At 41.0% G+C, this 17,560-nt stretch overlaps 1 protein-coding gene across 8 annotated transcripts in view; it reads right to left on the bottom strand.

Moving 5' to 3' along the window:
* Window positions 1–17,560, bottom strand: part of KCNT2 (potassium sodium-activated channel subfamily T member 2) — a 274,796-nt gene that overhangs the window by 112,659 nt on the left and 144,577 nt on the right. For all 8 annotated transcript variants that reach the window (XM_077332711.1, XM_077332710.1, XM_077332706.1 and 5 more), the window contains exon 10: window positions 2,283–2,463. In XM_077332711.1, coding sequence (XP_077188826.1) covers window positions 2,283–2,463 — 181 coding nt within the window. The remainder of the gene's footprint in view (window positions 1–2,282; window positions 2,464–17,560) is intronic.

Consider the following 17,560-nt stretch of genomic DNA (forward strand, 5'->3'; position numbering starts at 1 on the left):
ACTAAAATGACAGAATTACCATCTGGAACTTTTAAAACTGGATCTTACTTAGGGCCTGGGTTGCTCCTGACCATGTACTGCTATCCTATGATCCTCAAGAAGATAATAGAGCAAAGACACATGAGGAATACTCATGGTTCAGTTATCCACAGCCTGGACCATGTGACTTCTTACCAGTTTTGGGATATCTATTGAGTGCCCCTCCTCTAGTCGGTTGCATAATGACCAGTTCATTGACTATTCCATCTTAGCTAAATCAAGGAAACTATTAGACACCAACACTGTTTAATCTATGATGGCTCCTTTACACATACAAGTGTGAATGTTCCTCCATAATAAAAACTCCATGCTTATAGAAAATTCTGCACTGGAACCTCCCTGCCTATTAGCTTTCACAATGGCAATTCCAGCTGTGGCTTTGTAGTAGAACCGATGATTTGCAGGCAAAGGTCTCAGGTCCAATCTCCATCATTTCCAGTTTAAAAAAAAAATCATGTAACTGATCATGAGAAAGTGGGGTTGTCAGCCCTCTCTGCAATGCCATCAGGAGAGGGGACCCTCTCCCAGAACTTCTTGATGTGCTGATGTCACCCCACTGCTGCGTGGGCCCTGAACTTACCAAACCCCGAAAGAGTATCTGGCATGCTGACCTCACGTGGAAGTGACATCAGAACACTGGAGGGTGATGCTCTGGCTTTTGGGGAAACTATGGTGATGAAACTAATTTACCATAGAGTTTTGCCCAAAAACCAGAACATCACTCCCCCCAACAACCCCGGCGTACCAATATCAATTTCGGATGACATCAGTATGCCCGATGTTCATTCTGGTCCTGGTGAGGGGGGCTTGCAGGCAGGGGGCAAGGTTCAGCATGAAAGTGACTGTTTGAAGGGGATTCTCTCCCCTAGCCTTTGAAAACCTGAAGCGTAGGGGAGTTACACCAAACAGGGATTTCCCCAGCCCCAGCGGGGCTTGGCAACCCTATGAGAAATGCCTATTCCTATGATTCTGGAGAGCTGCTGCCAATTAGATTAGATAATACCAACCTTAACAGAGCAGTGTTCTGATTCAGTATAAGGCAGCTTAATGTGTTCACACAATGAAAACCAAACCAGCTCCCACCTATAGCTCACTATACCTGCATTCACATATGCCATCTAGGTTTCCATTCCTTGATCATGCAAAAGTGCAACAGAATGTTGGCAGCTGGCATCATAGCTATAGATTGTTCTAACAAATTTTGGTGGCAATTATACAGGCAACACTATTTAAATATTCACCCTCCCAAAACCCATTAGACTACTCTGGTCCCATCAGAAGCAGCTGGTTAATGCTATCGCTACAGAGGTACAATGCAGTACTTTATACAGCATGAAGAAGAAAGAGCACCATTATCTTCCTAAGAATAACATTTTAATATTTTGCAGTTTGCTGAAATTCATTATTGCAGCTCATAAAACTCCTTTATTGTTCTGGCTCCATCCCTCCATACAAACATTAAGAGGCTCATTTTCACATCTCCCACATTATTTTATTTCTGTTTTACAGAAATGGGGCAGGGAACTTAAGCTGTTTGTCTTGAGTTTATAGTCAGGACAAGTTCTCTTTTAGGACTCAAAGAAAATGTTGTTAATATAGTAAAATGGCTTTGCATTCTCATAAGGAAACTGTGAGGAGATATTGTTCCCGATGAGCAGGTTGGTTAATTAACTTAAAAGCTCAGAAGGCAGGGTTACCAGCTAAGTTACCAGCTATTAACTTGCCCATCTTTGAATATGAATAACAATGAGCTATCTTTTTCTGTAATGATACGTGAAAGAAAGACGGCAAGGTAATAAGATGTAAGATATTAATTCTGTACAATCGTTATACTTTTTCTCAGCTTTGTTTTTCATATGTGTAGATGGGCCAAGGATGAAATTCAAAGCGGGTAAGTCAGTGTGAGAAACTCGGACAAAGAAGTGGGGTGCAGGGGCAAACTAAGCTGAGTGATTGGTGACCTCAATGGAACACTTGTGATTTCTTTTTGTGCAAAGGGCTGGTTGGATCCTTGAAAAGCATCAATCCAAAATGATTTTTAAAAATGCAAATTAAGCAGCCTCTCTCCCCTCGAAAATAGGAAGCATACATATAAGTATAATATACACACATATAATATTGATAGACATAGATTCAACAGAAGATAGGGTTATTCGTAGAGAGACAAATTCAAGTGGATATTTTTATTAACATAAACTTGTATTTTATCCCAACCCTCTGAATGTTAGAAGACTTTTTTTTACCTGTATTGGTAACACCACAAGGGCAACGCAGATCATAATGACAACCAGCAGTTTTGAAGGCCAGATTTTAGGAGTAACATCCCCAAAGCCCACAGTGGAAAATGTCACTATGCAGAAATAAAGGGAGTCAAAGAGAGTCAACTTGTTTCCTGCTCGCTCCAGATGCTGAATTCCACAAATACTATGTAAAGGAAAGAATGAACAAAAACACAAAAACAACACCTGTAACTAGGTGGGAAAAATCTGAACTAGGAAAATTCTGATCAGAGAGAGGACCGATTATTTGATACAAGTCATAACATTCATAGTAAAATGAGTATTTCCAAGGGAATGTTGAGATACAGTTGGATCGAGAAAACACTTTCCATCAGCAGAATCAAACTTTACTTCCTCTTCCCCCCTCCCGCTGTAGCATCCTGATCACCACAAAATTTTGGTCTTAGGGACCAGGATCCTGAGAAATGACACAAGGGGGCAGGTTCCACGGAGACAAGAAAAATGGGGGAGATTACGAATTTAGTTTGCATTCAGCCCCATGATCCCCACGCTATACTCAGCAGATTTCCATTATACTCTTACCTCTAACACGAAAAAGTACACTGGTGTTACAAGGATCTGATTAGCAGTTAGAGCTAATGTAGTAAAAAGAACTTGTAATTATAACACAGGCTGGTAATTTCTTCTACCGCAACCTTCGGGGAATGGGTAGAAAAGTTCATACATAAAATTTGCTGCTTTACAGACAACTTTCGAAGAAGAAAAAAACCTCTGTACTGTTAATGTTAGAGAATAGAAGAAAAACCCCTATGGAACTGTTGAGAAAAAAGTGCTAATTGCCTGCATGCACTATATATACTATAAACTAACATGCATTATGTAAGATTACAGTACCATGGAGACAAGGAACAGCTAAAAGACTTTAGTGGAAACCAGCAGGTGTTAATTACTAGCTTCTACGTGTTTTAAACCTGGACAGAGATCAGGCTAGTCAGTGCTCTACGCAGACATGTGTAAGATCCTGCAATGAGATATGTTTATATTTAACACAGACAACACAGGATGCACTTGCACGTAATTTGCTCCTAAACTGTATTCATATTTTCTTACAATTATTGAAGATGCTTTCTACATTTGCTACTGGGACTGTTATATTTGTCAGCCCTTAAACCCTTCCCTGATGAATCTATTAAGGGCTGATTTGCAGATGCAAATATTATCACTTGGCAAAACATCATCACTTAGGGAACATCTTGGAAACAAATGCAGCATAGCAGTTACATATAATCTGAGGGGTTCTGGAATACATTTTTAATAAAATTAAGATGCTGGGAACTCTACATGGATTTCCTGCATCTTCCCTAGTTGTGTTTTTGGTGATTTGTAACTGAATGTATGAAAACTTCTATGCAAAAACATTGTGTTTGAAGTGACACAATAATGTTTGTGTCATGTTTGTTTCAAGCAAGCAGTCATCACATTATGCTCATGTGGTTAAGTATTTAGGGATGATCTCTCCTCTGATGACAAGGTATGTACAAAACCTTGAACATAGATATAAAATGTTCCTGCTGGGCAGTGAAACTAGGGCAGAATAGACTTTCTCTCCATGGCACTTTCCATAGTGGGAATGTATGTATGTGTGGGTGTGTATAACCATAGCTCCAAGGCAACATACTTTGCATATAGAAGGTGCAACATTCCACACCAGCAGCTCCAGTGAAAGAATCTCTTAATAACAGAGCACAGAAATATCCCTGAAGTGAAGCTGCCTTACACTGGCCTTTCCAAGAAAAGTGTTAGCAGTTCAGTTATATGAGCGTATTCCAGGGTGAAACAAACAACCCTGGATTTGAAGGTTTGCATTTACTTTGTGCTGCACCATTAAATTAGCAGTCTATATACAAGTCAAGCTTGAATACCTTCAGCACAAACACCTTTTGTTTTTGTTCTTTTTCCCAACAACACTCATTTACATTCACTCCAGGGGGATAGTCTGTTCAAGCAAAAAGAAAAAAAAACCAAGAGTTTTATTCTACCTTATTGTACACTTTTATTCTAGCAAAAACCTGGGTGAATTAATTCCAGTTCACCAGAGGTATGATGATCATCATCAATTGGCAAATGTAAGGGATGTGGTTATGGAGTACACAGCACATAAAAACAGTGTACCATACGATGGAAATGTCAGATGCAATCAAATAGAGTACAATTACCATAGCAGTAATAATGATTACATTGTTCTGCAAGCTAAGCTAATGGCTAAGGAATGTTGGGACTTTGTTCCTGGAAAATGCATAAAATATCTTTTTAAATTTCTTTACAATATTTTTAGTATGCCTTTCTGTCCCCATAGGGCCATCAAGGCATCTAACAAATTAAAACTAGTACACAAATAGATTATTAAAAGAGACAAAAGACAAAAACAAAAGTTAAAACATGGGGGATGAAAGAGACATCCTTGTGGGAATGCCAAGCAAACAACAACAAAAAATCTTGCGCCATTGGTTTGTTGTTGTTATGTGCGAAGTCGTGTCCGACCCATCGCGACCCCATGGACAATGATCCTCCAGGCCTTCCTGTCCTCTACCATTCCCCGGAGTCCATTTAAGTTTGCACCTACTGCTTCAGTGACTCCATCCATCCACCTCATTCTCTGTCGTCCCCTTCTTCTTTTGCCCTCGATCTCTCCCAGCATTAGGCTCTTCTCCAGGGAGTCCTTCCTTCTAATGAGGTGGCCAAATTATTTGAGTTTCATCTTCAGGATTTGGCCTTCTAAAGAGCAGTCAGGGCTGATCTCCTCTAGGACTGACTGGTTTGTTCGCCTTGCAGTCCAAGGGACTCGCAAGAGTCTTCTCCAGCACCAGAGTTCAAAAGCCTCAATTCTTTGACGCTCGGCCTTCCTTATGGTCCAACTTTCGCAGCCATACATTGCAACTGGGAAGACCATAGCCTTGACTAAACGCACTTTTGTTGGCAGGGTGATGTCTCTGCTTTTTAGGATGCTGTCTAGATTTGCCATAGCTTTCCTCCCCAGGAGCAAGCGTCTTTTAATTTCTTTGCTGCAGTCCCCATCTGCAGTGATCTTGGAGCCCAGGAAAATAAAATCTGTCACTATCTCCATTTCTTCCCCTTCTATTTGCCAGGAATTGAGAGGGCCGGATGCCATGATCTTTGTTTTCTTGATGTTGAGTTTCAAGCCAACTTTGTCACTCTCCTCCTTCACCCGCATCAACAGGCTCTTTAGTTCCTCTTCACTTTCTGCCATTAGAGTGGTATCATCTGCATATCTGAGGTTGTTGATATTTCTCCCTGCAATCTTGATCCCAATTTGTGACTCCTCTAATCCCGCATTTCTCATGATGTGCTCTGCATACAAGTTAAATAGGCAAGGCGACAGTATACAGCCTTGCCGAACTCCTTTCTCAATTTTGAACCAGTCAGTGATTCCATGTTCAGTTCTCACTGTTGCTTCTTGACCTGCATATAAATTTCTCAAGAGACAAATAAGATGCTCTGGTATTCCCATCTCTTTAAGAACTTGCCACAATTTGTTGTGCTCCACACAATCAAAGGCTTTAGCATAGTCAATGAAGCAGAAGTAGACGTTCTTCTGGTACTCCCTAGCTTTCTCCATGATCCAGCGTATGTTGGCAATTTGATCTCTAGTTCCTCTGCCTCTTCGAAATCCTGCCTGTACTTCTGGAAGTTCTCGGTCCACATATTGCTGGAGCCTAGCTTGTAGGATTTTGAGCATAACTTTGCTAGCATGAGAAATTAGTGCGATGGTGCGGTAGTTTGAACATTCTTTGGCATTGCCCTTCTTTGGGATTGGAATGTAAACTGACCTTTTCCAATCCTGTGGCCATTGTTGAGTTTTCCAAATTTGCTGGCATATTGAGTGTAGCACTTTTACTGCATCGTCCTTTAAGATTTTGAATAGTTCAACTGGAATGCTGTCACTACCACTAGCTTTATTGTTGCTCAGACTTCCTAAGGCCCATTTGACTTCACATTCCAGGATGTCTGGCTCCAGGTCAGTAACTACCCCACTGTGGTCATCAGGGATGTTAAGCTCGCTCTTGTATAGTTCTTCTGTATAATTTTGCCACCTTTGTTTGATCTCTTCTGCTTCTGTGAGGTCCCTACCATTTTGGTCCCTTATCATACCCATCTTTGCATGAAACGTTCTCTTCATATCTCCAATTTTCTTGAAAAGATCTCTGGTCCTCCCCATTCTATTGTTTTCTTCTATTTGTTTGCACTGTTCATTTAAGAAGGCATTCTTATCTCTTCTAGCTTTTCTCTGGAATTCTGCATTCAATTGGGTGTATCTTTCTCTTTCTCCCTTGCCTTTCACTTCCCTTCTCTCCTTAGCTATTTGTAAAGCTTCCTCAGACAGCCATTATGATTTCTTGCATTTCTTTTTCTTTGGGATGGTTTTAGTTGCTACCTCTTGTACAATGTTGCGAACCTCCGTCCATAGTTCTTCAGGCACTCTGTCTATCAGATCTAATTCCTTAAATCTATTTGTCACCTCCACTGTGTATTCGTTAGGGATATGATTTAGTTCATACCTGAGTGGCCTAGTGCTTTTCCCTACTTTCTTCAATTTAAGCCTAAATTTTGCAACAAGAAGCTCATGATCTGAACCACAATCAGCTCCTGGTCTTGTTTTTATTGACTGGATAGAACTTTTCCATCTTTGGCTGCAGAGCACATAGTCAATCTGATTTCTGTGTTGACCGTCTGGTGATGTCCATGTGTAGAGTCGTCTCTTGGGTTGCTGGAAAAGAGTGTTTGCTATGACCATTGTATTCTCTTGACAAAATTCTACCAGCCTGTGCCCTGCTTCATTTTGTACTCCAAGGCCAAACTTGCCTGTTATCCCAGTTATCTTTTGGCTTCCTACTTTAGCATTCCAATCCCCCATGATGATAAGCACATCATTTTTGGGCGTTGCTTCTAGAAGGTGTTGTAGGGCTTCATAGAACTGATCAACTTCATCCTCTTCAGCAGCAGTGGTTGGGGCGTAGACCTGGATCACTGTGATGTTGAATGTTTTGCCTTGGATTCGAACTGAGATCATTCTGTCATTTTGGGGATTGTATCCCAAGACTGCTTTTCCTACTCTCTTATTGATTATGAATGCTACTCCATTTCTTCTGCGAGATTCTTGTCCACAGTAGTATACCTGATGGTCATCTGAATTAAATTCACCCATTCCTGTCCATTTTAGTTCACTGATTCCTAAAATGTCGATGTTCAGTCTTCTCATTTCTTGTTTAACCACGTCCAGCTTGCCTTGATTCATGGATCTGACGTTCCAGGTTCCTATGGAATAAAAATCTTTACAGCATCGGGCTGTCTTTTCGCCACCAGTTACTTCCACAACTGAGCGTCCTTTCGGCTTTGGCCCAGCCGCTTCATTCATTCTGGCGCTACTCGTACTAGCCGTCTGCTCATCCCCAGTAGCATATTGGACACCTTCCGACCTGAGGGGCTCATCTTCCAGCGTCATATCGTTATGCCTATTGGAACTGTCCATAGAGTTTTCATGGCAAAGATACTGGAGTGGTTTGCCATTGCCTTCTCCAGTGGATCACCTTTTGTCAGAGCTCTCAGCTATGACCTGTCCGTCTTGGGTGGCCCTGCACGGCATTGGGTGGCCCTGCGCCATTGGTAGAAGATGGCAACAGAAGAGGAAAGCTGAATCTCCCTGAAGCTCTTCAGGGTTTTGGTGCCAGTACTCAGAAGACCTATGGGCCCTGCAGGAGAGCTTTTGGCATTCCGCGGGGCCTGCAAAATGGAGTTCTTCCGCCGGGTTGAGGGTTGCGGCTGGGGTCGGTGAGGTAGATCAATGTCCCCCCAACCTGGGTATGAGTAGGACATCATCGACCTCCTTCCTCACTCCTCCTGTAGTAAGGAAGAGGGGAAGTTCCGCCATGTTGGACACTTTTTTGTGTTTTTAATGGTCTTTTTAATGGGGGTTTATAAGACTTGTAACCTGCCATGAGCCGATTCGGAAGTGGCAGGGAATAAATCAAGATGATGATAATTAACAATAACCATAACCATAACAATAATAAAGCAGGGGCACCCAAACCAGGCCACCTGAAAAGTACTGCAGTGTTTCAGTAGGTTCATAAGGGAGTAGGTTACAGTTGTCAGCTCTGGATTTGGAAATACCTGGAGATTTGGGGGGTGAAGTCAGAAGTGGGTGGAATTTGGGGATGGGAGTCACCTAAGTGGAGTAGAATGCTATGGAATCCACTTTGCAAAGCAGCCATTTTCTTCAGAGGAACTAATTTCTGTTGCCTGCAGATGAGCTGTAAAACCAGGGGATCCCCAGGTCCCACCTGGATAGGTGGGTTTTCAGGTATGTTGTTCTCAAACCATACAGGGCTATAAAAGTAACTATCATCAGCACCTTATATTGTGCCCAGAAACAAACTGAAGCCAGTGTAAATAGAACAAGGAATGACATTGTCCTGTGACTGAAGTAAGTCAACATCCTGAAGTTTCCAAATGTTTTTCAAAGGCAGCCCCATGTACAGTGCATTGTGGTAATCTGGTCTAGATGCAACCAGACTGTGTTTCACATTGGCCAGATCTTTCTTGCCTGGGAAAGACCACAGCTTCTAACTAGTCAAAGCTAGGGTAAAGCACTCCTAGGGTTGGGCGCTTTGGCCACCAGAGTAGCCCTTCCAGCCCGAAGCAGCCAGCACCACGCTGCTGGGGGGGGAGCGATGCTGGTGCCAGTGTGCCAGTTGGTACATGCATGCAGGCACTGACTGGTGCGCCAGCACCGGCACCACCCCTCCCCCCCACACACACCTGGCTGCTTCGTGCTGGAATGGCCACTTTGGCAGCCGAAGCACCCAACCCTACATCTTGACCATAGCTGCCACCTGCTTATCCAGCAACAAAGCACCCTCAGACTATGGACCTGTTTTTTCAAAGGGAGTGCACCCCATAAGCAGAACAGGTGACACTTTAAATCCTGCATCAGACCTTCTGCTCACCAGTAGCACTTCCGCCTTGTGGGGTTAAGCTTCAGTTTATCAGCCTACACCCATTCCAAAAGTGACTTCAGGCAATGATTCAGGGTTTCTAAATCCTCCCTGAGTTCAGCCAGAACTGTGCTATAGAGTTGAATGTCATCTGCATATTAATCAATGCTGTGAAATCAGAGGGATAGAGTGCTTTAGAACACATAGAAGCTTCCCTGAAACAATGGCAACTGTTAATCTCCACAAGAGAAGGCAATAAGTTACCAGAGGATCAGAGAAAACAGGAAAGGAGTTTCAGCCCAGGGATAGCTTCTTGGTGGAGCTGTCAAGGGGACAGGACAGATAACTGTCATTAAAACCCTTATCTGGGGTAGGATAATGAAATATGTGCCTGACTGGAGAAAGTTTGGGGTATTTCCCACAAAGGGTAAAGCCTTAAAGCTGGAGAAAATTTCCATCAAATCAGGCAGGAAGGTTTAAAAGGTGAAATCTTCCTTTATTCTGGCTATAAACATTTTCCCCAGAAGCTGTGATCCATTTGTTGTTGCTGTCAAGTCACAGCTGACTTGTGGTGACCCCATAAAGAAAACTCAGAAACTAGGGAAATACCTAAAGCTTTCTAAAGCCTGTAACTTAGATGCTACACACTGTACAGCTGTATGTTATATCAACACTTGATCTCATTCAATCTATCCCTCCCCTACATGTTAAATAAAATCTTTTGTTTTGTTGGACTTTCAGTGCCGTTTTGGGGAGGTTTTAGAAAAGAGGGCTCTTACACCTTCCCAAAGCCTTCCAGGACTGAGTTAAAACCAAATCTACTGTCAGTGACAGAGTGGGACAGCCAGCTTTATTATTTTATAATGAAGAAACCATGCTATAAGGTCAGCTCACACAGTGAGGGAACAACAGTTTATTTTTGGAGGGAAAAATTTACCTCAGAGTAGGGACGTGTGAAGGGAGGCCATCATAAGGGCATATGTTATCACTAACTTACAAGATTAGTCACATTCCTGAACTACCTAAATTTTAGACTGTTGAGTCATTATTTACTGAAATCTCTAGTTCCTGTAAAGAAGATCTTTCATTCTGTTATTTATTCCTAACATCACACTAATCTGTTTTTCAAATACATTCTTTCTTGCTAAGTATAATATAAAGACCTATTGAAAGAAAGAAAATTGAGCTCTCCTTCAATGGCAAGGGGGGGACATCATACACAAGGGAGAAAACAAGACTAGGGTTTTTCTAAGCCTTGGCAAGAGATACGGCAACAAAGATTCCTGACTTATCTTGAAATTTAAAAGGGTTCCAATTTCATTGCCAGAAGAACAGTGCATATCTTGGCAAGGAAAGGGGGAAAGGATAGGTGCTTGCAACTTCTTTTATTCAGAAAAAAAACAACAGAATAGTTGAGAGAAATCTACCTGTGTAGTCTGAGGTAATCTTTTCTTAGCATAATTCTCACTATACTGAGAAGCACAAGTACAAAGAAGAGACCTTGATGACTTATGGCCACATACTTTGCCATTTAAAAGTGTTGTGATGTCTACTTATTGTATTGTAAAAAGGAGGACTGCTACCTTAGGCATTGAGAATGAGGGGAAACAAGCACACCACTGTATGTTTTTGTCTGTCACTTCACACCGAGAAATCTCAATACTGTGATCTTCAATTTGGGAGTTATCGTGTGGACTTTCTCAGGTTACAATCTTATCCCCCCTGTTATTTAACTTTTACATAAAATTTACATAAAATTTGTAGCATTGGAATGGGATATCATCAATATGTGGCTGACCCCCAAATACACTTCCCTCTATCAAAATTCCCCAATAGAGGTCTTGAGCTGCTGCCTGACTACTGAGGTAGAACGGCTGAAAGCAAATCAATTCAAACTAAACCCAGACAAAGACAGAAATGTTTCTGGATGGGAAGGCAGAGGTCTTGAAGTAGCCTGTGCTTCCCATTTTCTAAGGGGTTCAGCTAATGCAGACTAAGTTATGAGTCTTGGATTATATCAGTTCCAGCATTACAGATAGAGAAACAAGTTAATGGGATTGCAAAAAAAAAATGCTTTCTTCCAACTCAATCTAGCCTGCAGGATGGCCTTAATTTGGCTGATCTGATAGCCTGGATCAATGCTGCAGTAAGAAAAAGCCTGGACTACTCTAATGCACTCTGTGTAGGTGTCCCCTCTATTCAGATTCCAACCAGGAAGTGCAGGCTACATTATTATTATTATTATTATTATTATTATTATTATTATTATTATTATTATTATTATTATTATGAGCTAGGTAAAACATGTGCATCACTCCCATTCTACAATTACTCTATTGGCTGCCCATCAATTACTGGGCTCAGTTCAAGGTACTGACTATCACATACAAAATTTTGATGGTCTCAGTCCCTCTTATCTATGGATACCACCTCTCTGCCTATACTCTGCCATGTTAAGTTCACTTATCCCAGTAGGGGCTTTTACGGGTACCATCCTACAAATGGGCAAAATCCATATTCACCTGTACTTCTATATTCTCTGTTCTAGCTCCCACCTTACTAAAAGGCATCCCTGACATGGTAGGAAGGGTCCCATGCTCCTGGCTTTCTGTAAGCTATGCAAAACTGAATTACCCATGAGTACTTCTGAACAGGCAACTAAAACTTTACTGTAATTAAATAGCAGAAATTTGCATTGGCAAAGGAATAATGACTATGAACTACACAATTGCCTTGTTACATTATACTGTTAGTATGCTCCAGGCCAGGTAGTTTTTACCCCATTTAGGTAATGTATCATGTTTATAAGCTCATGCTTTGCTTCATCTCTGTTGGATATTCCTGTTTGCTTTTAGATTTCTGTAATCCAAACCCTACTGTATTGCTCATTTGATGCCCTTCCACATTGACTGGCAAATTGAAAGGCAAATTATTTTTAAAAAACAACAAATTGACACAAGAGACCAAGAACAGAGCATAGGCCTTCCTTTCTGCCCAGATGCTTGGCTTCTTCAAGTATGCAACTAGTCAGTAGTAACGAGCTCTCCTTCCAATTCACTGGAAAGTTCTAGTGAACACATCGCAAAGAGTGTTGGCTCCAAGTCTAGTTACAAAGTCAGTGAACCTAGCTCAAGCCAGGAAAATAAATGATCCAGTCTCTACTAGCAAAACAAATAGATCTGTGGTTTTTCTTTCCTTTTTTCTTATAGCAGCTCTTACTGGCTGTTGCCCACAGAATCAATCACTTGGGTTGTAAATAGATTTTGATAAACAGAGCCTTGGAAACATGTATATATGCATGCATATAAACATATTTCCCTATAGACGGAGCGCAAAAGTCCACTGGATAACCATTAATAAAATAAATAAAATTACATGAACATACACAGTGACCACATCACTCCAGTTTAAGCTCAGTTAAACTAACAAGTGTAGACTGGCATAATGGAGATGCACTGCTAATATCTTTGGTACACTGAACAGTGTTGTACACTTACCGCCTCAAGGTAAATATGATTGTTGTCTTTACCGTAATTTTTTTTTTGCAAAAACATAAATTCACTCTTGTAAAGCTGCAGTTAACCTGTCAAATGTCTGATCAGAGACATATATCATTACACCTATTACAGTATCTGTAAACAGGATTAGATTATTGTTCTAGTAACAACATGCATACAGCAGATATGTGAACCCTCAAGAAAAAGAGTAGGTTTTTCTTCCCTGCTTTTCTCTACCCTAAGGAGTCTCAAAGTGACTTACAAGGAACACAATGGGTATGTGAAGCCTCAGGAACATGTTCCCATAAATCCATGTACATTCGGAAGTCGAGCATTCACCAAGTTGGATCCTGTGCAAAATTTCTACTTGTACACTTGTGGAAATGCAAGAAAAAACACGGTAGTTGTTTCCATTAAGTCAAACACTTCAGTTTCTGCTAGGGAAAGATCTTGTACAACCAATTTCAGGGAATCAATATACGTGGAGGAAAGCATTAGATGTTGTACAACATCTTGCAGAACTGGAACTGTGTTAAGTTAATTTATTATTCTGCCAGTGCATCCCTAGAGACAAACCATTTTTATCTGATTTTTCCATTTCAAGAGTACTGAAAAAATGAGCAAATCTCCTATGTACATCCTCAGAAGTTAGCTTACACAGCCATCTCTGAGCAATGAAGAATGTGTGTGATCTTCAGACCTATGCCTATATGATCTCACCATATAGCAGTAGTTCTCAACCTGGGGGTCGGGACTCCTTTGGGGTGTTGAATGACCCCTCCTTTGGGGGGGTCACGGCAGGGCAAGCAGCTTGGCCGGGGGGGGGGGGGGCTATATAACAGCCTTGCGGGAAAGATCGAGAGAGAGTGTCCATCTGTCTGGAGCAGTGGAAAAGAGCGAAATTGGCATGGTGGAACAAGAGGCAGAACTGAACTGAAAAACCTCAGGAAAAGAACAATGAATATACAATCATGAACAATGGATCTTCACGCCATTGGTCAGTTTTGGTTTAATTTCTGTGAAAGAACACTTGTACATTTTTATGGTTGAGGGTCACCACACCGGCCCATTATGCACGGAGTGGAAGGTCCACATTCGGGGTGAAATGACTTCAGCTAAAATCACCAATTATGCACGCTGCAGGTGGCAACCGGGTGCAGAGTCAACGTATGCCGCCAAAAAAGCTGCATTAGCGAGATGCGGAAGAAAGTGGAGCTTCCCGGGACCAGGATGCAACCAGAAGCCGTTCCAGAGTAGCCGCGTGCATAATCAGATACTCTGGGTTTTACTGCTGTTGCGTTCTGTCCCGTGCATACGCGGTTTGCTTCGCTTCTTCCTCCTCCGCGTTCTCCATGCCACCGTTTCAGCAGCCGTGCATAATAGGTCACCATGAGGAACTGTATTAAAGGGTCGCAGCATTAGGACGGTTGATAACCACTGCCATATAGGGAGGCAGGAATGTGTTTGAACTGAATCTTTGTAATTTTCTAAAGTCTTCTCAAAACTATTTTGTCTTTCATATTCTGATTGGCAGTTCTAAAGCACATGCCCCATTGAATAACTGAGGGAGAGCCTCTTATCATATGAATACTACTGTGTAATAAGTAAAGGAAACCTGCTTAGGGTTTGTTTCAGACATAAGCATCATCAAAACAATGGCTTGAGCATTAGGAATATGCTCACATCCTCCCTACTGCCTTTCCATTTATGCGAAGCAATTTCCTACCTTGTTTTTCAGCAATCCAGGCTCTACCATTTAAAGTAAGCCAACTAAAAGCAACAATGCCATTTCAAACTCTGAGCCTGGATGATCCACACTGAATTGGGTCCTGCATCATCAAGGATACTGAAGAATCACAAAGACTGTCATCGTCCATTTCTTATTATCTTCAGAATTTTCTTCAAATTGGAGGGCATGAGTGCTCTATACAATACATTACACTGTCTTTTTATTGGAACATCTTCCACTCATTATCTGGCTAAAAGAACATTTTGCAACTTCAGTCTATCTTATTTTTGGACACTTTTAATCTGAAGTGGCAAGACGGGAGGGCTCAACAGGGTGAAAGAGAAATTATTCCATAATAACATGTTCCTGAACTCTCAAACTTTTAGATATATTATCTCCATTTCAGGAGGCAGCTGCTACTTTTGAAAGATGCTGCCCACTGATTTCTTCCAAAACATGTTAAATGTAAAGCATAATTTGGTAAGCCAACCTCACTAAGTAATACAGTAAAAGGTAAAGGTAAAGATATCCCCTGTGCAAGCACCGAGTCATGTCTGACCCTTGGGGTGGCGCCCTCTAGCGTTTTCATGGCAGACTCAATACGGGGTGGTTTGCCAGTGCCTTCCCCAGTTATTACCATTTACCCCCCAGCAAGCTGGGTACTCATTTTACCGACCTCGGAAGGATGGAAGGCTGAGTCAACCTTGAGCCGGCTGCTGGGATTGAACTCCCAACCTCATGGGCAGACAACATTTCTGCTACATTACCATTCTGCGCCACAAGAGGCTCTAAGTAATACAGTACAGCCATTAAATCATATAACATGTCTAGATAACATAATTCTCCTAACACCCAGAACCTATGCTTAATGACAGCATTAAAGAAAAAAAAAAGATATGCACTCTTTCTGTAATGTGCATATCCTCCCCATCAAGGGAATGGGTAGCTAGCTCTGCTGCTCAGTGGCCTGGAACCATCGACAACAGCAGAACAATCATTTCATTGCAAACTCTTTTATATTAACTACAGAACAGCAAGCACCACAAGGAAGCAAATGATCATTCAATTTGCTTCTAACTAGGACCGCTGATGGCAAAACTGTTGTTGTCTGCTAATGTAAAGCTCCCTTCTACGTTGGTGCATTTAAGGTTTATAAGCAGTATTGCACATTTCTTAAGTACTGTAAAATTAGCCTAAGGTTAAAGAGAATATGGTCTATGTTGCATGGCAGACATGCTATTATAATCTATATTGCTTGACTAATTCTCCCAATTATACAGCAATAATGTTGGGAAAGAGAATTCAGTACTGTCCACTGGGGGGATCATAACTGTCTTTCATTTGTTCCTATGGGCATCTTCCAGTACTAAAAAGGCATAGCTATACAATGGTCTTTGTAGCAAATAGCTAAATTCTTGAAATAGCTATTAATTAACATGATGTCAGCCTGAAACTTACTCCTATCACTGTTATATATCCGGAGAATCAAAGAATAACTTTGAGGAACCAAGACGGAATCCCTTTCTGTTTGTATCAGTATGTATTTATTTATTAATATTTTATATACCACCGCTCTCAAGGATTCGTGGTGGTTTATGGGAAAAGAATAACACAACACAACCCATACACTCCCCAAATACATTAAAAGATGGCAATTCATTGGAGTCAAGTTAAATAGTACCCCATAAAGTAGTTATGGAAGCACTTTGATCCTGTACGTATGCACTGTAGCAAGAACAAAATATCCATGTGTAACATAATAAAATCAAGTTACTGAGCAAATAGTTCAGCATATACTTATGCATACTATAGATGTGTAGACCAATTACCAGAGTTGTGAAATGTAATGCCAAAATACTTCTAGGACTGTACTTGTTGTAGCAGATAAGCAATCCATGAGCTATTTCTGCATTTGAGAAACACTCATTCCTACAATACTTATAAAAATCCTTAAGAACCCATGAGACCAATCCGGTTTGAGAAAGAAAGGCTGCAGCAGAAACATATAATAAAGTGTTAAATTTATTTATCAGCTAAATTTTGCAAAGATGGGAATCAAGAACAGAGAACAGATTTCTCAAAGAAAGACTAAACGGGGGTGGGGGGGTATACAACCTTGTTGTAAAATTCTAGTATTGGGAACTGAACTAGTGAAGGAGCTTTTAATAGAACAACAAACCTGAGTAAAGACACTGTAATAGTTACAACCATCTCCTTTCCAGTACATTTTTGCTAGCTTCATCTAGAGAATTTCCCTTGACTTCAGTTCAATAAAAGTTACAAACAACTCCCTCCTACTGTTATTAAATAAGAAAAATTGTGAATCACTACTGGTGAAAGAAAATAAAGCATCTCTGAAATTCCAGGGTTACTTTCAAACACCTTTATTCAAGTAATGATTGAAAGACCTCTATAGCATCAAGACCTGATTTAAATGGCTCAAACTAGACTCATCACATCTTGGAAACTAAGCAAGGTCAGCTCTGGTCTGTATTGAGATGGGAGATCACCAAGGAATATCAGGGTTGAGCACAACGACCAAACCACCTCCGGCTGTCTCTTGCCTTGAAAACCCTATAAGGTTTGGTAGCGAAGTTGGTAGCAACTTGTTGACAAGAATTTAGGCCAGGTCTCTCTTCCTCCAAAGTGAATACTTTTCTCAGGTTCTGATAAGGAGCTAAGAAATACATCTTCCCCCCATGGTCAAATGTGAATCAAGTAACATTCCAATGAACGGGTAGGGGAGAAAGGTAGATAGATTGAAGGCTGGAATTGTGCTTCTAGATAACAAAACACTATTTAGATGAAGGCGGATATGTTTTCATTGCTACAAAAATTAATTTGCAGATATGCTTGTTCAATAAATATAAATATAAAACTTAAACTGCCACCTTTTCCTACTATCACCCCCACCCTGTTTTAGTCACTAACAATTAGTCACTAACAAACATAAACTCATCAAAAATGTTTACCAGAGTAAAACATAAACATCCTTCACTTGATTCAGCCAAATTCAAATCCTACTTGTTTCCACAAGAAAAT

This window comes from Paroedura picta, chromosome 4 (assembly GCF_049243985.1).
Source record: "Paroedura picta isolate Pp20150507F chromosome 4, Ppicta_v3.0, whole genome shotgun sequence".
NCBI classification, from domain to species: Eukaryota; Metazoa; Chordata; class Lepidosauria; order Squamata; family Gekkonidae; genus Paroedura; species Paroedura picta.